Genomic DNA, 22,500 nt, shown 5'->3' on the forward strand with positions numbered 1-22,500 from the left:
CTGATCTCTAACAGAAAACTGAAATAGATGTCTCAATATTGTTATTTTTGTTTCACATTTTGTTCAAAAAAAAAAAAAGTAGTCTCTTGGTTCTTTAAAAAAATAATTTACTGACAAATATAAGAGTCGATACTTTTTCTTTAGCTGTAATTTAGTTTAAGGAAATTTAGAAATTACTGCTCCAACACAGAGAGAGGCTTAAACAAAACTAAGGTTTGAGGTTGTGTCAAGCTTGGATTTTCTGTCTCCAACAGACCAAAAGCCAATTTTTAATTCATGTCAAACATTTAATGATAATGAGATATGTAGCCCAAATGGCTACAGTTGACAGAGGACTGCTAAAGACATCAAAAACATGTAAAAACTGTATAAAAATAAAGTTATTATTACTTTGATACACCAAAATAACATACTCACTAAATAACATAATTTACAACAGCACATCGATGTGATGACTGCACCATATTTCACATTTTTGGTATAAAGCAATATATCACACAACAGGGAACATGTCACTGCTAGACAAGGTTAACTAGATGGAGTGTAAACTCTGAGACCGAGCAGCACTAATTTCGTATTTGTGGCATCAGGAATGGCTTGTATTTTTTGACCCTGTTTTAGAAAGCCAAACTAAAATGGCAACACTCATTTTAGAGAAGACCACTGTTGTCCTTTGCTACAGTCTGTTCATTTGAACTATGAATCATGCGAAGTTACCAAAGACCTTAAATAAAAATATAGAGCTTGAAGTAGCTATATCAAATCCCCTTCAGTTAGGCAGGGTTCAAACTGCTGGGGGGATAGTGGGGGGGATTTCTAGGCAAAAGCTAAAATATGATTTTTTTTGTTTTGTTTCTTTACACTCCCTGTGCTCTTCAGCAATCACAACCTGATTTAATTATAGATCAAATATAGGGCTGTTCGATATAACGATATATATTGGATGACAATATAAAAACATCTATCATTTCATTTTATACTATCGTTTGTTTCGTGGTGTCACAAAATAAACTGTTTAAGGCAATATTTTTTCGTCATTTTGATGGTCACTGTAGTGGCTATATTAATTTCTTAAAGTTCTCTCTTTCTCTTATATTTAATATAACCACACTACGGACGGACAAGCGCCTGTTTAATGCGTTGTCGTTAGCAACAAAACCATTGCGTGTCCGCTTGTTTATTTTCCACATAAACCTTTCATAATAAAGCTCAAGATCCTGTTTAGACTTTTCAAAATAAACTGAATCGCGTGAAAGAGTATGCAGAGTATTTACGGATGAGAAGCAAAAAAAGAGCCGTCAGGTGTTAAAAAATAAACCTTAGACTCAAACATTAGAACAGGCTTTTCCCCGCAGCACGCCGTGTAATAAATACTTACAAAGAAAACGGCGGCCGTTACAACTTATGTCTAAAAATGTATAGTTTCATTCAGCATTAAAACACTCTACTCCAGTTACACGACACCCAGCTGGAAACACTTCACGCAAGTCGAGCTGCCCGAGATTCGAAGAGTTTATAGAAAATGTTAAATTTTTGTGATTTATATCGTTATCGGGACGATAGATGTCTTATATCGGGATATGAGATTTTGGTCATATCGCACAGCCCTAATCAAAGTTTTGACTTTTAATTTAACAATTAAAAACACTACTTGTGAGATACCTTGCAAGCCATTTTCCATTTCCCTATGTATTTTCATTTGTTTATTTATTTATTTAATGTATTATTCATTGGTCTTTTTAAGTGTTAACATAAAGGTGATAAAGAAAAAAAAAATTATTTCTTTTGCATTGTAAGTTACAGCTACCATATTACCCAGACTTAGCATTGCTGCCAGAACCTCTCTGGAGCTGTACTTGATGAATATTACATAAACAACTGTTAACACCACTATACAAGCTTCGCTTAGCAGAAGAATATTAGATTTAATTGGTTTAACAAAAATACTGTATTAGGATAATGCACTACTAGTTATAGCATGAGTTAAGTGGTTAGTATATATTTATCAACATTAAAGCAATAAAACTACTGGAGCTATAATTAGCCACTAATTGCTTTGCTGTACTACAAGAACTATAGCTTAGCAGAAGATTAGCATCAATCTGCTTTGTTAGCTTTTAGCATGTTGTTAAAGGTAGCCCCATTTGGGACCTCAGCAAAAGCTGGGAAACTTACAGAAACAAGAATGTAAAAGTTGCTGTTACCCCATGGGCAACCGTTGATAAAATAATTTATTTGTTAGCTGTTTATCCATTAGCTTACAAGCTTACATAACTACCAATGTCAGTTGTTAATGTATCTGAACCTAGCATTAGCCCTATTGATGTCAATCTAGTTTGTGTGTTTGGCATCTCTGAGAAGTTTGATGTGCAATAGTTTAATAAGTCAATGAGATTGTGAAAAAATATGAAAAAAGAAAACCCACCAATAAATAACAGGTTAAAAAAAAAAAAAAGGAGCATTTGAACCTTGTCTTAGCCTAAGTGTAGGAAGTGCACTGTGACTAAATCAGAGAGTAATGAATAGCATGCTGAGGTCACAAACAGGTAAGTGTTGGTTCAACAGTACTAGAATAGTTTAACCAATGGTGCAGCTAACAGTCACTTTTCAGTAGCCATTTTTATAAAAACACCACATTACAAAATAATGAAAATGCTAGAAGACATAAACACAACAGTGTTATTGAACAATGTACCATCAGTTTCAGTAAATTGAAGTTGTTAAGTCTCCATGACAAAAGAGACATTATGGGAGAGTCTGGTTAGTTAAAACTCGATCCAACAATCGGTTGGTTAAGTGAAATGGGCGGGTCCACAGAGTTTGATGAAAAAGAAAAGATGAAAAGATGCATTCCATTCTTAATAATTTGCCTTTCCCTTTTCCTTGAGCAGATTCTTCCCAGAACAGTCCTGCTTGGTTGTCCATGCTGTCCATCAAATTCCAAGGCCTCCTCCAGAATTTCCCAGACTTCCCAAACCACAGTTCACACCCGCAGAGGACTGTTTTAGCACACTTCCAGGTTAAACTTGTACCTTCGTCAGGTGGATAAACCTCACTGGCCAGTTTCTGCACATAGACTGGCTTCATATAGGCTCAAGGCATGATGGACAAACTCATACTGTTCACCTGTCTGGATCATGCCTCCTCTACATAACGGAAGAGAGAGACAGAGTTAGGAATGAGAAGCAAAACTATTTGTTTAAAACATGCAATAGGGATGAATTTAGTGCTGGCAATAAACCATAACACACCATCTGACTCTAAAGTGCAGACAAAGTCAAATTTGCAATTTATGTATCTTATGTCACTTAACAAGGCTGGGCGACATGTTACAAATCTCCAAAACAACTCCTGATGAACTCAACAAATCAAAGTCATATTCGTCCAATCATTCAAACTTTGTTATGATTACTAATAATTTAATTTAAATTAATATGTATTGGATACATGTTTAAAAAAGGTCCTCAATGAGCGCTTTAGCAACCACAAAGAGGACAAAAAACAACAACAACTAAACACTGAACATAATCATCAATGGCAAGGAAAAAAGCGACCACACAGAAAGAAAACTGCCAAAACCAGTTTAAACAATCAATGCAACACAAAACAACTGCAGGACACCTTAAATTTCCACAAATGAGGGGGGGAAAAAATAAAAAAATAAATGTCCAGATACACATAATATACACAATTGTAAACAAAAACAACCAGAAAGAGATAAAAAAAAATGACCACAAACTAAAACAAAAGGTCTGAAACAACTGCAAGGATGTCAGACACACTCAATGCCTTCAAAGGGAAACCAAGAGACCACAGAGACTTAAAATGACCACAAAGACAAGCGAGGCAGCTTCAGAGTTTATGCAAAAACCATGTTTCTCAGCGACTAATGGTACTTTCTTACAAGAGCCAGTTAGAGGTTTAAATGTCAGCTTTTTAACACCCTTTAGATTGTTTTAATCATGGAAGTGAGGACCTGCAGGTCATCAGTAAAAACCTGCAGGAGTACACGTGTGTTACCTGTCGGCTCGGAGCTGGCAGGTGATGCCCAGTACATCCACCACTCCTTCCAGCTGTAGCTGCCGGCAGCCCATCGTCGTGGCGATGAAGCATCCCGTTCGCCCAATCCCAGCACTGCGATCAAACGAGCAGGGTGTCATTTCATAATTATATAGTAGTAACAGAACTGTCACGCTGTCGGTCAGTCTGTCAGTACCTGCAGTGGACTATAACTGGTCCCACGTTGGTGGCGGCCCGTCTGTCCGTCTCTACGTCAGTCATGAGCTGCAGCAGCGGCAGTGCTGAGACCGGGGTTTTGTGGTCAGGCCACGATGTGTACCAGTAATGCTGCACAGAGCGGGTTTGGTTCCCACACTGCATACATGAAAACATACATGACATATTAGTCCTGATTCTCAGCTCTGATGAGAACACGTTCCCTGCTGTGCAACGTGTACCTTGAGCGTGAGGCTGCGAGTGGTGTAGTGTTCGCACTCTCTGATGCTGTTCACCAACACTTCAATCTTCCCATAGATGCCTCTTTTCTCCGGCCAGTACAGAACACACTTCTACAGAGGCAAGCACAAAGACGGCATTCATTAACTTCAGCTCACCTTTCACTCCTGCTGAGCACTTTCCAGATCACTCCATTTTTGTTGCTATACACTCAGCGCCTACAACACTTAAAATCTACCCTGGCATTAAGAAGACGCTCTTTCTTCCACAGTCTTTGCTTTTTAGACTCTTACCTCGTTCTTCTCCTTCAGTTTGGTTATCATGACAATAACTGGTGACTCCTCTTGCCAGGCCATTTGCCAGAAGTCATTCACCGTGTTCACCATAGGACCCTGAGTGGCGATGTACGCCTTATCGTCCCCCAAGTAACCCTGCAGAATGAACCAATCACACAGCAGGGTCAGCATCATTCACAGAATGATGAATGTATTCCTCCACCAGGGTCTATCAGCAGCAGTAGACAAAATATACCGGGATTTCCCAAAACTTCATGAAGACGTGCAAAGAAAGAACCTGTTACATTTTGGAATACATAAATAAAATAAAAACGTAGAAAAACCCATTTGTCTGCATTTAAACCATTTTTACACAAAGAAAAACGGCAAGAAAATGTTAGAACTGTAGATTAGTCTAAAATAAAGAACCTGAAAAACATCATTAACTTGGTTATTCAGCTGATCCATTCGCTCGTATTCACTGTTAAACAGCAGGTTAAATCTTTCATGCCTGTATATGAGCTAGTTTAATTGAACAGTGATTCAGTGTTCTCTCGCTGGCATGGCCTTTAAGGCATTTGTGAATGAAAACTTGTTTTATTTCAGGGTGCTCCTCATGCTGTCGGTTTTTAACCGACATAACTGATAACTGGATCAGGATGTGGCTAGTTCCAAACTAGCTTGAGCTAAATGTGTGCAGAGAGCAAAAAACGGTGCATTAATGACTCCAGGTGACATAACAAAAACAAACAGTAAGACCGTGCCAAACTGAACTTCAAACACATATTTCATTTCTAAGCTTCAAATTAAAAAAAAAAAAAAAAAAAAAAAAGTGCTGTGTTTCATTTCATAATCGCTGTTATTTTCATGTAATTGAAGTGCTTACTTATTCTGGATGAATAAGATTTTTGGTGCGTGTGCGTGTGCGTGTGCGTGCGTGTAGTAGGACAAAGAAATTAAACAGCCTCGGTTGTCTCATGAGGTCCGCCGCTTTAAACTGTTTCAGTGGTGTTTCCTGACAGGAAGACAGTCTATTGTGTGGAAGTCTGAGAGCGACATTACAGACTTCTACAGGCAAATACTTTCACTGTGTAGGTCGACGAGGAGCCAGAAGAAAAAGAAAAGGCTGTTTACATTCCAGATGAGTGATAATGACAGCCTTCTTGCTGTTTTTTCTAAGGTTTAGAGAAGATTTAACAAAACAAATGTCATCATTAACTGGACTGAAAAGTTTTTCAAAACCTGAGTAAGTACGAAAATGTCTCCCAGATTAAACACAGCAGCTGAGAGCTAGAACAAAAAACAGGAAATACAAGTAAGCCAGGCAAAAATAAATAAATAATACTCAGAGTACAATTTGTTGTTATGCAACTGATCTACAGACAGAACATGAAAATACAGATGAGTCGATCAAAACAACACAAACAGCAAAGAAAACACAATAAGCTAATTGTCTGGAAAATAATGAATAGAATTTTTTTTTCAGAATAGAAAAAGGAAAATAAATGAAAACAACAAGTATGTTAAGTATTAGTTCATAAATCGATTGCTTGGACTGCAGGACAGTTTGTGCCGTTACCCACCCGTATGTAGTTAGCATTGATGTAGGTGCTCAGCAGGTCGTTGGAGCTCTTTGACTTTAGGATCACTCTGGAATGAGGGTCTAGGAAACATACCAAGGACAGGAGATGAGGACACAAGGAAAGGTACAAAGGAGAAAACTAACGAGAATAGTTTAAATTAAGCTCAAAAACATTCTGAGGAAAAGTATCACTTTTAATCAGCACCTGAATTTTGAAACTCATGTCTCAAAGTTTACCCAGTCTTGTTTTCTTTATCTGAGAAATATTGTGTAAATCAAACTTTTACTGTCAGTCAATCATCTTAAACTTTTAGTACACACTTTAATTTTCTCTAATCTTGATTATTGCAATTCACTTTTCATATGTGTCACTTCTAACACCTTATCAATGCAGCTGACCTCTCCAATCACCTAACCAGGGTCATCTAACAGTCCCTCGCTATCATATTAAAACCAGAGGTGACCGTGCTTTTAAACTGTAGCTCCCAAACTGTGGAACCGCCTTCTTCAGACTATAAGGTCACCTGACTCTGTTATTTGTTTGAAATGTCTGCTGAAAACTTATTTTTAGGTAAAAGCTGAGGCTTCAATGTAGTCCTAAACAAGCCAATATATGATGACAGTGGATATCTACCTATAACATCTAGGGTTGGTAGAGTCCTATTGCAGGTTATGTTTTAACGTTTGGAGCACATTTAAGAACAACACAGAATGTGGAACAGAGGAAAGTCTGATTGACAGCAGCTCTAGGTGAGCATTCCTTTCTCTTGATTGGTCGGAAGGAAGGAACAGTGCTGTATTGATAACCCCACCCTCCTCCCAAAGCACGGCTACACAAACCAAAAAGTAAGTGTGTGTGTGTGTGTTACATAATGTCTTAATCAGGATAAGTTCCTGGCCGACAGTGTGAGAACAAACTGTGCTCAGAGGAAAATGTATTGTTCCGTCTGCTCATGGGGAAGAGGGAGGTGCGATAATAGCTGTCCTTGCGGTTGTTGGCCTTTGACACTAAGTCCCGCCTACATAATAAAACAACTTCCTGGTTCATCAGGAAATCAGAGACTGGGATTGTTTTGGAAGTATTTCTAACTCCATAGCAACACTGAGAATACTCACTGGGCAATATGGTCTTATATCTGTTCTTGGTCCCATGATTCGGAATATCCAGCTCCTTGGGATCTATGAAGTTCATTGGGATTTCCTGAGATTTTAGGAAGACAAGTTTCAATTTTATGGCACATTTCTTATCCAGATTAAAACACAATGCACTTTACATGAGTATTATTTCAACTTGACTTGGTTAGTTAATGATCTTTGTAAATGAAGAAAATGCAATGCCTTTCTCTTCTCATTGCAAGAAACTGCTGCTGATTTTCTCACATAGAGCTCTAAAATCCATTATAAAGCTGTTCCAGCTATGAACTTGAGGGCATTATGAAAGACTGCATCACTGCATGTAAATCAGCCCTTCAACATTTCAGTGTGTCCCATCAAAAACCCAACCAAAGCATGAAATTCGGGCTCACAGCGAACTCTGCGTGCAGCCTGTGGGTGTTGTTAATGATGTCGCGCAGCTGCTGTCGGGTGAGCGGCCGGCCAGCCGACAGCAGGTACTCCCTGGCCACTGCCTCCCTGGGGGTTACCACGGCGACGTTAAGGGGCTCCACAGTGCCGAGAGCAGACATGTCCAAAACCAGGGAGACATTAGAGCCACGTCTGCAGAGGAAGGATGGGAGGGAAGAGGCAAAGACAGCTTTTGTTAAAAAATGGAAGGGCTGATCACGCGAACGAGTTCCCTTCCTTCCTACATTTTTATTGCACTTCTCTGGTTTGCTGGTTGAGTTTCAGTTTGGCTTGGTCAATTTTAAGGTTTTTCCTGACTCAGAGTTTGCAATTTGATAAACAAAAATCCCCCTTAATGCTTCAGACAATTTAACACAAAGAAAAACCAAAACTGGTTGAAAATAATTTTTGTTTACTTTATTTTACAACAGCAGTGATTTAACCTCGGCTCTTACTAAAAACTCTGTTTGGTCTGACAAACTCTTGCTTTCATAAGGAGACAACGCTCTTCCAGCTGATAACAAACCACCGAACCCAACATCAAAGAAGTTGTCGTGTTCAAAATGGTTTGCTCCATCTGACAAATCACTCACTTTAAAAGCTCAGTCTCATTCCTCCTGTACATCTTCAAACCAAAAATTCTGTTTTAAAATAATTAACTGCTGTTCACCGTCATCATGACTCCACACAATCTGGTTTTACGTATGTAGGGGAAACCACCGCCAACCTCAGCAGGGTATATGGTTCAAAGAAGGATTCATTCCCTTCTGGGGCTCAAACCCGGTCACAGACAGTCTGTTTGATGAATTGTTACCTTCAAATTATAACAAAAATATAGTCAATTATTTTACATTCAGGGAATCTGATCTGTCTGGTGACTGACCATTTGCCAATTACAAAGTAATGCAATGACAGATTCCTGCAGTCTTGCTAATCAACAGCTAGCCAACAAATGTTATCTTATTCGCTAACATTCAAGTCAAGTGCCAAGAGAGCTCTGAATTATACATTGGGGAAACCAAACAACTTCTGCTTAAGCAGATGGCACAACAGGATTCAGAAGTCAATTATTACAAGATGAGGATGTGCACATGGTGGACTGGAAGGAGCACTGGGTTGACTGGGCTGACAAGGACGCCCATTTTTATGAAAAGGGGACATCTCTGAACCAATGAGGGGACCTAATGGTCACAGCAGCCAAAAAAGCTGGGGTGCAGCCATCTCCCTCACAGTTTGCATGGTAATTGCTTATGAAATGGCACTTGTGGCTCATGGTTAGGCACTGGAGCTGGTTTCAGTTGTTATGCGGCTTTATGGTTTATAATGTAGGGAAACCTGCAGTCAGCTGACTGAAAAAGTTACTTTGATGAGTGATGAAATATTTCTTCCTGGATGAATATGCAGCATCCAGATGAACAGACAAACATCCACCTATTGACATGAAAGTCTGGTTTTATAAGACTCATTAAAACATGATTTTTCAATAATTCATGATAATTTTATGAATATTTTCAATTCAAACTGGAACTTTTCATACTTTGTGTACTTTGGTTTTACTTGCACATCTCTGGTTGTTGCCTCCTTGATATTAATTACATGCTGCATGCATTCTTCTGTCTAAAACATGGGGTGCTGCCATCCCGTCCAGTGCAGACATATCTGGCTAAATAACCAATGCATTTTACATTATTCAAGAATCTCGTGATAATCCCTAAATAAACAAAGGAAATTCTTTATTGACAGCAGATTAATAACCAACACAAACTTCATGTTGAAAGAGCAGAACTGCTGAGCTGAACTCGTCGGAACAAAAGGCCGAGAGGTACAGAAGACAAGGTGTGCTTTGATGGGGTTCATGTGGGTGGACTCTCTTCGTCTGACTACGTGTCAGCCAGTTTCCTCTCCAGGATGCTGCTACTTCCAGTTTGTCTGATTGGCGATTGGCTGCCATCCAGAGTGGACAACGCACACACAGACGCACAAGTGAGACACAGACACCGAGAAAAACATCCTGTTCTCACTCAGAGCCCGAAATCTTCCTTCCTTTTCTTACCTTAAGGAACACTGTACGTTTAATTACCTCGCTCTGATGTAACCAGAACAAAATGGCCTCCGAGGTCTGAGTGTGATTTAGCGGAAGACTTAGGAGCAGCAGATAAAGCCCTAAGTGCTCAACGTCAAGCCGAGGCACACAAAGATGTTTTCTTTTCAGTTATGAAACTACTTAAGGGGGGAAATGAGCCTCAGCCAAGTTTGAAGGCGACAGCAACTGTATGAAAATGTAAGTCGGCATTCTCTCAACACGTCTGACTTAGAAAAATGAGGTCAAACTAATTTACTCAACCAAATCCAAGCATCTCACAACTAAATGCGTCTTATGTAACTAATGTGCCGAAGGGTGACTTTTTAAGCCAAAAACATCATCATATTACTGAAACGATATGATGATAAAAACCTACAAAGATGTGAGATAAACTTTAGGCACACCTGCCAATGTTTGCCAAGCTTTTACTCTTTTAAGGTTTGTATTAAGATATTTATGATATCTAACAAAGGGACAAATTGTTGAAAAGAGTGAGTCAGTTTAAGTAAGTGTACACGTTATATGGCACAGGTTGGGAACACAAGAAGACCAAAACTTCACCAGGACTACGGATTCACAATCCTACCGCTTTAAATTTATTATCCATCCATCCATCCATTCGCTTCCGCTTATCCTTTTCAGGGTCGCGGGGGGCGCTGGAGCCTATCCCAGCTGTCATAAATTTAAATTTATTAGTAATCTGATAATTCAAAGGTAAGGTGGCAAATTCTTTCCACTCGAGGCGATTCATGTTAAACGCCTGTCCACACAGAAAGTGATTTAGTTGTTGGAGAACGCTTCGAGCTGTTGGTTATCCGCTAGCAGGGATGCCACGCTCCTGCTGAGGAGGTAATCAGCAGGACTCTTTGATCCCACTCAGAGTTGATAAATTCTGTAATTCGGGATCCACCAACTTCACCTCCACAGCAATTAGTTTGTTTACAAGGCTCAGAGTTTCAGATACTTCCCATCAGACAGGCCAAAGAATCTGATTTAGTGGAGAAGAAACCAGTAAAACTCCAGAGCCTACTTCTGCCTTGCCAAATATATTGCACTCCACTCGGGAGAGAAGTCTGCATTATGAAGCTGGAGGTGTCATTAATCACAGCTTTGTCAGCCAGAAGAATCTCCACTGCAAGCTGAAAATGACTTTATTAGGTCTAAGGAAAGAAAACATCAGAGTTTGGGTTAAAGACGCCCTGTATAATCAGGAACTAGCCCTTTATCAACTCCATCAGACGCAGACAGCTCCTGGAGCGAGGTCTCAGCGCACACACAGGATGGACTGAGGGGACAAAGAGGGGTCGTTTTAAACTTTCAACTCGAGACCAAGAATAAAAATGCGTTCATAAGAATCAGTTTATGACTGTGGAAACCTGAACTAACAATACACACCTCACAGCTCCAAGCCTGAGACAAGTGTGGAAGTGTGTCCGACGGGACCCCTCTATTCATATAAACACCAGCCTAAGGACCTGCTGAGTCCTCTCTGATAGATATGAACACACACTCTGCAGACTGATTACAGAGGAAACTTACGTGACTGTCTAAATGCAAGCCTTCGGTACTGATAAACAGGCAGACAATATATTAAAAGGGAAAGCTGAACCCTTCACCCCTATAGTGAGGGGGATCTCCTGGCTCCGCTCTGCGGTGCCCTGCAAAGCCACTTGTACCCTTAGAAGGAAGGGTTGCTGCAAATCACTTTTATCCTACGACAACATTTCTATCCTGATGGGAGCGGTCTCTTCCAGAATGATAACGCTTCTCTCCAAAGGCTACAAGGGCTCACTGAGTGGTTTGAGGAGGCTGGACATGATGCGAATCAAACACTATGGCCTTTAAAGTCAACCGATCTTAATCCAGTTCAATCCCAAATTTAACATCACAGCTATAGAGCAGCTAACACCATCAAAAGCAACAGCTTACAAAAGTGTTTGCATTTTATAATCAGGAAATAGACGGTACCCAGCTTCAAAGAGGTTTTTCTTCTTTTTGCACTGTTTGTGTCGAACTTGCCAAACACATTTCTCGTGCTTCCAAGTCTTTAGTAACAGCGAGAGTAAATGTTAAGACTCCATGAAATGAGACTGAAAAAAATTAACTAATCATGGATTTAATGTTTCCACCACACTTTCCACCTTGTGTAAGCACATCTGTTCAAAGGCTCATTGTGAGCACGTACACAGCTCAACACCTGCCTGCTCCAACAATCACAGGTTAGAGGTTACGCTACTCCACACACCCACACACACACACACACACACACACACACACACACGGAGCGCGTTCTTCCTCTCACAAACACTGAGTGCTCATTAGATACATTTCCATCTGAATATTAAAAATAAATAAATAAATAACATACAGGCTTCATTGCCATTTGAAATTCAGTAGCTTTTTGATCTTACAATATTTTATAATTAAAAAATTCCCATTTTAATTCATCCAGATTCCAGATGCTTTTACATAAGACTGTAGATATGTGTGCTACCACACAGCTGAAACTGTACTGAACCTCTACTGGGCACACGTCAGTGTGACCGGGTCCTACAGTTACTAGTCTGGTTTTATTTAAGGTGATGTCTTTTTCAGGGACAGGCTCTCTTTTTTCAGTCCAAACCACATTCAGCACAACAGAAGAGTTCAGGTCTTAAAGTGTGATGTTCATGTTTGGTACCGGTGTTTTTTCAACATGACAATCCAGAAGAAATTCTTACCTTTCTTGAAGTCCTGCAGCTGGTTTCATCCTGAAGGGGGAGGGGCAGGGCTTCAGCTCGTTATTGGATGTAACTGGGGTCACGCTGGGTGGGGGTGTGTGGTTGTTGCTACCAATAATTGGTACAGGTGTGGGGGCGGGGCTATGAGGAAAAAATAGAGCAAATTAAGCCTAGACTGATTAAAAACTATCAAAGCAGCAAGCTGTGGAGCTTCATAAGATCATTCCCATTATGAACATCTGCAGATGTTATGCAGCTGAGAAGTCCCGACTTTTAATCAGATTATCACTTTATTAAAACTCAAACAGAAACTACCAAAGCATCATGGGAAAAAGTCTGTGGCTAAATAAAATAACCTTGGCAGGGGGACGACAGGTGGACCGAGGTGATGGCAGGCTGTGATTGGCTGTCGCTGGGGAATGGGTGTGGCTACAGCAGGCAGGAGCTCAGCTTGGACCATGCTTCCTGAAACGATCACCTGAAACACACACACTCGTTAAGTTGCATTCCTGAGCTAACCTGGCTGTTATAAGCTGGGCATACACTGCAATTTTTTCAGTCATGTTATTCAGCTCGGGTTCGTCAGTCACGATGCGTGGTCTCACACTATACAGCACAATGCTCTGATGCGACCGGAGTGCTCACACTATGCGTCCATAACATGAAGCTTATAACACAAAATCTGTCTCTTGGTCTCCCTCTGTCTCTCACACACACACACACACACACACACACACACTTTGCTAAAGAAAAACATTGATCAGGCAGCTGCAACTCAGCAGTAATGTCCATCCAACTCTTTTCACGGTTGGTGCAGTCGTGATAAATTTGTGAGGCCAGACCGAAAAGGCTCGGATGAGCTTGCCAAAGATCTACAAGTTGTGCTTTCATCGCTTGTGTCCAGATCACACGCTGCACTGCCGTGCTGCTCTGTCTTCCTGCTTCCATTTCTGTTTGCGAGTGCGCATTGTGAGAGGCTGCATTGACATCCTCACGAGTGCCGACAGGATTTCAACCAGGTTTGATTTTCTTGCGACCCTGCAATTGTTGATCGGGAGTTGGTCGTGAGGTGTTAATCACTTCTCATCACCCCATGTATACTACACGATGCACGACACACGATAAAGGCGAAACTCGGGCCGATCCCCAAAACGGTCGCACGACTGAAAAATCCACTCAAAATGGACCAAAAAAATCGCACAGTGTATGCCCAGCATTAGACAAGCAGTGGGAGTGTGGTGGTGACCTTGGTGCCCTTTGACCTCTGGGTGGGGTCTGGAGGTACTGTCGGGGTTAGATGGAGGTCAGGGGGTGGAGCTTTCAGCTGTCTGTCAGAAACCTGCACCTTCTCTTTCATTCGGTACAAAACCTGGAGGGAAAAAAGAAAGAAAGATCGAGGTCGTTGCTGCAGAGCGTGAAGGATGGAGCTCGTTCAGATCAGGAACCTGAAAATGTTCTGATCCCAGATGTGAACATCCAGGATTTGCATGCTGGAAAAAAACAAAAAAAACAACAGGAACCTTCTAGAAAAAAAAATACACTTAAGGATAAATGATGATGTCATTTATTGTTTTTTTTTAACATTGCATTTTTAGTCTCTTCTATTTTGTTTTTAGGAGTAATTTTTTTTGTTTTACCTTCCTGTGGGCCATAATTATTTTATCAAGTTTTCCACTGACTTTTTTCTATGTCTTCTATCAGCTGTATTTAATAACTTCTTGCTTTGTGCTGGTTGACTGATTTTCTTATATATTCTCTGTTTACTGTGTTTAATTTATTTTATATAGTTTCTTACATCTATATATTTTTTTTATATTCTTTATTATATTAATATTATTTTTTTAAATATATATTTGGGTTGACTTGTGTATTTCCTTCCCATTATTTTTTATTTTCTATTTATTGTATTCAAATGCTGTTTTATTTCCCCCACTCTATTTCTTTTTCAAATACTGGAAAGTGACATTTGTATTCTTAGATTTTTAATATATTACAGTTTTATTCTATTTTATCATCCTTTTATGTTATTCTTATTTTAATGTATTTATTGCTTTGTTTCTTTTGAGGGTTCACTGGTGAGTTTCTGCTTGAAGAGCAACAAAATTTGTCCAGAGGAAAAACAATTTACTTCTTTCTTTTTTGTTTTTAAATATAATATTTTAACAGGTTTTCATTCCGTTTTTGGTCTGTTTGTTGGATCTGACATAAATCTGCTAAACCTGTGAATATTGGAACATTGTAGAAAAGGAAGAGGAGAAAAAAGGGAATATAAGGCCGAGGCATGCAGAGGTTTGTGTGTGCAGGTGCTCCTTCATGTGGACAAGATGTGACGTGCAACTTTTAAATATTAGTGACTATTTTGTGTTTGCTTTAAAAATTATTTGTTGTTCATATGCATATGATTATGTGATTTTATTTGTTTCTTCTTTCTATTTGGGGTTCATTAATATTTTTTTGTCATTCTAAAAAGATTTATTTATTTACATTTGTTTTTTATAACTTTTTATTTTCTTTTTGTATTTTGGGGAGTGACTTTGTAATCTTATTTAATGTTTTTATTAAGTTTTGTTTGTCTCTTTTGTTTGTAATTTTTTCAGATTTTTATTATTTCTAAGAATGAATTATTCATGAATTTGTTTTCTTTCTTCTTGGAGAATTCATTTATTTACTTTGAAGGCTTCATATGTTCTTCAGTAACTCTCTGACCTAATTACATGTAAGTCAAAGTGCTTGAAGGAGTTCTTGTTAACTGGTTGATTGGATTTACTGATGTGGCAGCTGAGGATTGTGAACCCAGATTTGAACCCAACATCGACTAATTAGATTAGCAAATCTTCTATCTTCTTTCACTGTGGGATATAGGACAGGTTTTTATGCTAACTTTATACACATTAGTGAGTGAGTGTCCAGTCTTGCATATTTACAAAAAACAAACAAACAAACAAACAAACAAACAAACAAACAAACAAAAAACAAAAACAAAAAACACACATTTACCATCAAGCAGGTGATGACGATGACGAATACAGTGAAGAAGAGGACGACAGCATAAAAGCCTTCTCTGCTCCACACGTGGTCCCTCTGCTCGCCCTGAAGGACGTTTTTCTACAGAGGAAACGAAATTTAAAATCCAGTTTGTGATCATCTGTTCAGGATTTGCTTTATGACCTCCTCACGGTCTGTGTTAGGCTGTGAAGGTGGGAGGCAGATCTGAAGACGTTCAGTCCATCATGATCTAATATTTCCCAACAGGCCTGCATCTGTCAGCTCGTACTTCCTGAGAATATCTGATTTCAAAAAATTTCCACAAAATTATTGAAGCTATTCGTCCAGAATATGTGAACACAGTTTTTGTTCTTCACAGTGATTTTACAGCCTTAAGCTGCATTTATACTTGACCTTTACTTTAAAGTTTATTAGATTTACAGACTCTGGTTTTGTTTTGTTTATTTTTGGTAGCACGTTTTCCAAAACAGTGGCTCCAAATTTTTTGCACAGTACTTTAAAGATCACCATAAAGAAGATATTATAGGAGCTGCCATTCAGTCAGAGATTAATAACCTCTGACTGAATGTTGTCACTGCAGTCAGAAGTCTGAGAGCATTCAATATTCAAAAACAGATTTTTGGTGGATTACTCCTTTAACGCAGCCTGATTGTGGGCATCTGCTTCTCACTGACACCTGTGGGAAGTTTCTGATTTGTTGCTGTAATATCGCCACAGAAGAAGAACTGCGTTAGTCACAGCTGCGACTGTGAGTGATAATATTAACTTAACGTATAAAGCTGCTCCGCTCCTCATCTGGCTGATCGATGGCGCTTTAATAGTTCTATTAAACTTTCAAGAGCGGCGCTCTGCCCTCTAATAATCTCAATCCATCCTCCCTGCCTGTCTCCATGGCAACTAATGGGGATGCTTAACAAGAAACACACACACACACACACCTCAGTGGAGACCTCGGTGATGCCAAAGTGTCCCAGGTGGCGATGAAGCACCCTGACGTTCAGTGATTGGATGACCTCCTCGGCGGGGCGGGGCTCGGAGATCCCCAGCCTATCGGAGGACACAAACAGCTCGATGCCATTCTTCTTCTCCTGTAAGAGATGTCTGTCAGTCAGGCAGTCAAGTGAACAGCGGGTGAGCAGCGGGTGATCGACTGGCATCTTACATTCAGCTGGTTGATGTGGACGTGCCCCACAGGAACGCCCAGCGCTGCCGCTACACCCTCCCGAAACCACCGAAGAAGACTGACGTTCAGCCTTCTCACATCCACAGCCAGGTACTGAGAGAGAGAGAGAAGAGAGAGACCGGACCCATTTGTGTCGTTTAATGCAATCATCTCACCCAAAAAAAACCAAATAAAACCCCCCCAAAAAACAAAAAACACAACAACAACAACAAACATAGCTGCCCTGCGCTTAGATGCATAATTATTGTACCAACAAACCATCTGAAGAATCTAGTTTTGGTGAGTAAAATTCTAGAAACTGTAAAACTATATTTTATGGACGCATTTGCCCGATAACCCCAAAAGTCATAGCAGCCAAAAAAAACTCTACTGATGCAGCCGTGCTAGGATATTAAATCTAGCCAAAAATATCAAACAGCAAATATCAAAAAAGTCATGCAAAAAACAAAAATGCCAACACTGGAGCTTTACAGCGAGTCCACGACCAGTCCAAGGCCTGAAGCCTGTCGATTACATACTGTAACCCCAGGTTCTGAGAACACTGGTGCAGCCGTCTAATACAAAGAGACCAAAAACATGTCATGACAGTTTTGCACTGATGGGAGGACACCGTGAAGCAGATGGGAAAGTTATGCTGATCTGAACTTTGATGCAGTATGATGGACGGGACTATGAATGCGAGAACAGGACATTATTAGCTGAAGGCGGTCACCGACACGAGCTGAGCTGGAAACTAAAACTTGGAATTCAGCTGAAAAACACCTGCAGACATCACCTGATTATACAGCGCACCGTTTTCGTGATGTTTTCAGATTTGAAATTATTGCATCGTGAATGTGTGTTTAAAGGGGAGAAACAGAGTATTCAGCCAGTCGTGCTTTACTGTACTCTCTTTTTATCCTTGGTCTGGCCAAAATAACAAAAATAATAATAAAAAGCAAAAAAAAAGCAAAAAAATGAATGACAGCTCTGAACTGAAGATCAGTCCCGACTCCGACAAATAAAACTGGAAAAGAAAACCTAAATAATCACCATGCTGGATCTCCTGCCTCTCCTTAGGAGGAGAGACTTTTGTTCTGTGGCTTCATCACCAAACAGATCAAATCATCCCTCCATCGCCCATCCTGTTATTTTATCTCTCTGTGCTCTCACCCTCCTCCTCCGGTTTGGCTCTTCTGGTTTTCCCAAAAGCCGCTCAGCTTCCAGAAAAAGTGATATGACAGACGCTAATGAGTCACTGAAGTTTACTGCAATCTGTGTGCAGAGAGAGCCAACAGGAAGTGCTTCTTTGGATGAAGACTGACGAGTACACAGACAAAGAGCTGTTTGGTTTAAGTCTCTCATTTCAAAGTAAACTTTATATTTAAGGGAAGTGAAGGTTCAGATGTATTGACTTTAAATCCACTTATCAAATCCAAATCCTCCCAGATCCCTCAATGATCATCTCCAGTTGTAATCATTTGCAAACATTACAGATAGATGCAGTTGGCTCAGTTAACAGCAGTTTATAGACCTGAGCTACTTCAGTAGGGACGGTGGGGCCAGCGGGGGCTTTGTGTGCTGTGGATCAATTTGACTATGCGGGCAAAAGAAATACTGCTGTCCTTGTCATCTCACACCTGTGCTGAGACACTACGGAGAGCGACAAGCTGAACACACTCATAAGTGCTGCCGCTGCCCTAACATCACACTGTGCGTGCTTGTGTATGTGTGTGCATGTGCTTGCTTGTATGTGCATGCGTGTGTGTGTGCTTGTGTGTATGTGTGCACGTGTGTGTGCGTGCGTGCGTGCGTGCGTGCGTGTGTGTGTATGTGTGCACGTGTGTGTGCGTGCGTGTGTGCTTGTGTGTGTGCGCCCGTGTGCATGCTTGTGTGTGCGCGCGCATGTGGGAGGTTGTTTACTAATGGCTAAAACAACCTGTTCTGCTGCCACTTAATTCAATATGAGGAACAAAAAGCAGAGGCACACAGCTGATGTTATTATCCAACTGCGTCTGGTTGCAGCTCGTTCTGTTAAACAAACATCTCGAGAGACACAAAAACACAAACGCGTAACCCACTACTGCAGAACTGGACGCCACTAACCAACCGATGTCTGCTCTATAAAGGTGAGCAAACTGAAAAATACCAAAAAAAAAAATGCTCAAATTAAAGCAGTTTGTTGAGAAACTCATTTAACTTTCACCAACTGACAAACCAAACCAGATGTTTAGTCATAGATGATAAAGAAAATGAGAAACCTACGAAGCTCGAGTCACCACAAAACAGAGAATCAACGATACAAAACAAACCTCTTTGTTTAAAAAATGTCAAAGAAACCATCATGTTTATGCCTCAGAAATCAGCTTCACCTGCTGACAAACCAAAGTACTCAGCTTTCTGACGTGAACAGCTACACAAAATGAAAAGTCTCAGATTTAAGATGTTTAAACTTCTTCAGTAATCAAAATAAAATGTTTCTCTGAACAGTTTGCTGAGACTTAGCTTCACAGGCTGAAAATCTCAAAACTCTTACTGGCTCAAATAACCAGAAAAAGAAAAAGAAGATAAAGATGAATCTTCAAAATTGTAAGTTTTGATATTAACAAATTAAAAAGTTCTCAATAAGAACCACTTCATTTTCCTCAGTGCTTTAAAATGCCTGGAATGGTCACCCAGTGAACTAAATACCTTCAGATTATTAACAAACTGTTTCAATGTGAAGAATGACTCATCAGCTGAGTGAAAGTTAAACAGAGAAACTGTCAAATACAGAAAGAAGCTCACCGAAGTTCATCCTCAGAAGCAGCTGCAGTCTTAAATGGATGTCAGTGAAAGAGGAAAAAACAAACAAACAAGCAAACCACCAACAACACCTACACAACCTTACCGAGAAAACATGCAAACATTGTTGATCCTCGCCGACTGCCACAGGAAGCTTTTCACTGAATGAACAGACACATACACAGAGGCAGGCGATGCGCCTAGCAGTCAGGGCTCAGGGACTTTTTGCTCCAATTTCTGATCTTGTCATTCCCTGATCTCTCATTGGCTTAGAGGAAGAGAGAGCTCAACCTGCTACCTGATTGGCCGTTGTCCCAGTAATGCCATTATCCCGCTGTGCTTCCTGTCGAGATCAGGTGCTATTTCTGTCCCCCCACCCCCACCACACACACACACACACACACGTTAATAACAGCTAATATCCTCCGGTCAGGTGGGAAGGGAATCCAATTTGGTTCAATGAGAAAAATCGGAAAGAGGGGGAGGCTAAAGTAGTGCAGATAAATAATAAAAACATAAAAATATTTAAGAGTTGGAGTAAAGTAAAATTACACACTTTGCAGAATCATATACTGTACATCTTATTAGTGGATCTGATGTGATACATAAAGAATCAATTATTATTAATTATATAAAATAATCATGATGTGAATCAATAAAGAGAATGATTGGTTGCTGCCCTATAAATAAGTAGGTTACCATTTCATTAAACAAATGGTTTATCATTAAGTGGCAACCTCAATGCACGTAGAATTACGAAATTATCGAAAAACTGCAGTTCCCCCAATGTCCACCAGAGGCTTGAGCAGTGAAATATATGGAAGCCTGTTTCCGCCACTTAAAAAAAAAAAAAAAAAAAATCATATAAATACACACACACACACACACACACACACACACACTGAAATTTTGAGTTATCCTTCTTGAAATTTCGATTGATTAACTCACAATTTTGTTTTATTAACTCGAAATTTTGAGAACAATAAACTCAAAAGTTCGAGTTAGCTCTGCCAATCAGTAACCTACATGGAATGTCCACTCAAAACCGGTTCACAACAAATTGGCGCTTTCGAGAGTACGTTTGCTGCTATGTGATTCAGCTACACAAGGATTTCATCATTTATGAAGCCACGCTGAAAATAATCAGCAACTTGTGCATTCATGACTGGCTGTAATACTGGTAGCTTAGCTGTAGCATTTGTTTTCTTACCGTATTGGTCCATTTGATTGACCTTTGTTGTTATTATTTATTTTATTTTATTTACAGATGGGACAGACATGACTGGGGGATAGGAAAGGGAGAAAGAAAGATGAAGGAAAAGAAAAACAGAGGGGAAGAGGGACAGTGAGAAAGGGCACTTAAAAAGAGAAAGCAAGAGAAAAAAAAAAAGAAACAAAATCTCCTGGATCACTTGTTGAGAGAAAAAGACGAGAAAACTAGCAAAAAAAAAAAAGAGAGCAACATAATAAACACAACATCATCGCATTAATCTAGCTAAGTGTAAACAGCAGTAAATACTAAATATTGAATGCTGTGGTGCAGCACGCAGGACAGACAGCGCACAATGTGCTTTGAGGTAGCAGCCAAGAAAGGTGTAGTTTATGTCTATGGACAGTGAACACCCGTGCGCAAACCTGTGTGGATCAGCGCGCTTGTATTCAAAAGGTTTCCCCATGTAAAGGTCTGCTAGAGGGTGTAGGGAGCCATAGCCCCGTCCCCCAGGGCATGAAGCAGGCATGGAGGAGATTCAGGCCCCAGACATCCAGAGGCCCCAGAGTGCGAGAGCCCAAGGAGGACCACCGGAGGGGCATCTGTGCCACCCTCCTGGGAAGAGCTGAGGAGAGCCCCAGACGAGGGGTCACCCAGCAGCCACGGAGCAGAAGCTAGAGGGGACTGCACTGGCGTGCCCGTCGGCTCTGCCGGCAGCCAGCTGTGCCAGAGTGAACCGAGCTGCAGGCCCAGAGGCCGGAGGCCCGAGGGCCCCCTACGCCCCGGAAGAGGCCTGACCGAGCAACAGGCGCCAGGCCCTGCCAAGTAGCTACCGGGAGTGAGCTGATACATACCTGAGTGGATGTAGCTGCTAGCTGTATGCTAGGCTTCAGCTCAGCTAACTGGAATCCCTGTACTAGACCTGTGGATTGCATTTGTACTGTTGGAGCCCTTTTATTTGCGATTATCTGATCAATAATATGGCTGCTGGGCAGCAAATCGTAGTAACAGACCATCGACACAGTATAGCCAACCTAGTATGAGCCAACTACTCCTCCAAATGTGGTACTTCTGGTTCCAGTAACAAGGTGTAGTCTTGGTCACAGTGTCTACGTTTATCTGAGCCTTTCCGGAGGTTCATCACAGGGAGTTTTTGCTTCTCACTGTTGCCAAGTGCTTGTTTATGGGGGGTTGATTTTGGGGGCTTTCCTCTGCATTATGGTAGGGTCTTTACTAGTGGTGCAACGGATCAAAAAATCTCACGGTTTCGGATCAGATCACGGTTTTAAGTCACAGATCGGATCAATTTTCGGATCAGCAAAGAAAAGAAAAAAAATACAAAATTTTAACATTGACTTATTAACTTATTTAAGTACTTTTTGCCTATTAAAAATATTAAAATCAAGACTCATTCCACAGAATTATATAAAAACAAATTAAGGTGCAATATAGGGCAGTACAGGGCTTTGTATCTACCACTGCGCTGTGATATAATGAGCGGTCACGGTCACGTGGCTTTCCGTTGCCCTGGAGGTCGACCCATTTGTAGTTGGGCAACAGAAGATGCCTGGGACAGTTCAGCCATAACTTATAACTTATACATAACTTTTCCTGCTCATGCATGCCTGGGTACAATCTTGTCACTAAAGTGGACGCGCAA

The 22,500-nt window shown here is 40.5% G+C and overlaps 1 protein-coding gene across 1 annotated transcript in view; it reads right to left on the reverse strand.

The window, feature by feature from the left end:
• The window catches only part of LOC101472981 (protein tyrosine phosphatase receptor type R), a 40,007-nt gene that overhangs the window by 676 nt on the left and 16,831 nt on the right, over positions 1 to 22,500 (reverse strand). The window contains exons 3-16 of the mRNA XM_004564849.4: positions 16,847 to 16,960; positions 16,623 to 16,772; positions 15,676 to 15,783; positions 13,925 to 14,047; positions 13,035 to 13,156; positions 12,679 to 12,819; positions 7,839 to 8,028; positions 7,429 to 7,513; positions 6,314 to 6,393; positions 4,749 to 4,886; positions 4,458 to 4,568; positions 4,217 to 4,374; positions 4,021 to 4,134; positions 1 to 3,146 (exon numbers count right to left, since the gene is read on the reverse strand). The exon at positions 1 to 3,146 is cut by the window's left edge and continues 676 nt beyond it. Coding sequence (XP_004564906.3) covers positions 3,053 to 3,146; positions 4,021 to 4,134; positions 4,217 to 4,374; positions 4,458 to 4,568; positions 4,749 to 4,886; positions 6,314 to 6,393; positions 7,429 to 7,513; positions 7,839 to 8,028; positions 12,679 to 12,819; positions 13,035 to 13,156; positions 13,925 to 14,047; positions 15,676 to 15,783; positions 16,623 to 16,772; positions 16,847 to 16,960 — 1,728 coding nt within the window. The 3' untranslated portion in view covers positions 1 to 3,052. The remainder of the gene's footprint in view (positions 3,147 to 4,020; positions 4,135 to 4,216; positions 4,375 to 4,457; positions 4,569 to 4,748; positions 4,887 to 6,313; positions 6,394 to 7,428; positions 7,514 to 7,838; positions 8,029 to 12,678; positions 12,820 to 13,034; positions 13,157 to 13,924; positions 14,048 to 15,675; positions 15,784 to 16,622; positions 16,773 to 16,846; positions 16,961 to 22,500) is intronic.

The sequence above is a fragment of the Maylandia zebra genome, linkage group LG17 (assembly GCF_041146795.1).
Source record: "Maylandia zebra isolate NMK-2024a linkage group LG17, Mzebra_GT3a, whole genome shotgun sequence".
NCBI lineage: Eukaryota > Metazoa > Chordata > Actinopteri > Cichliformes > Cichlidae > Maylandia > Maylandia zebra.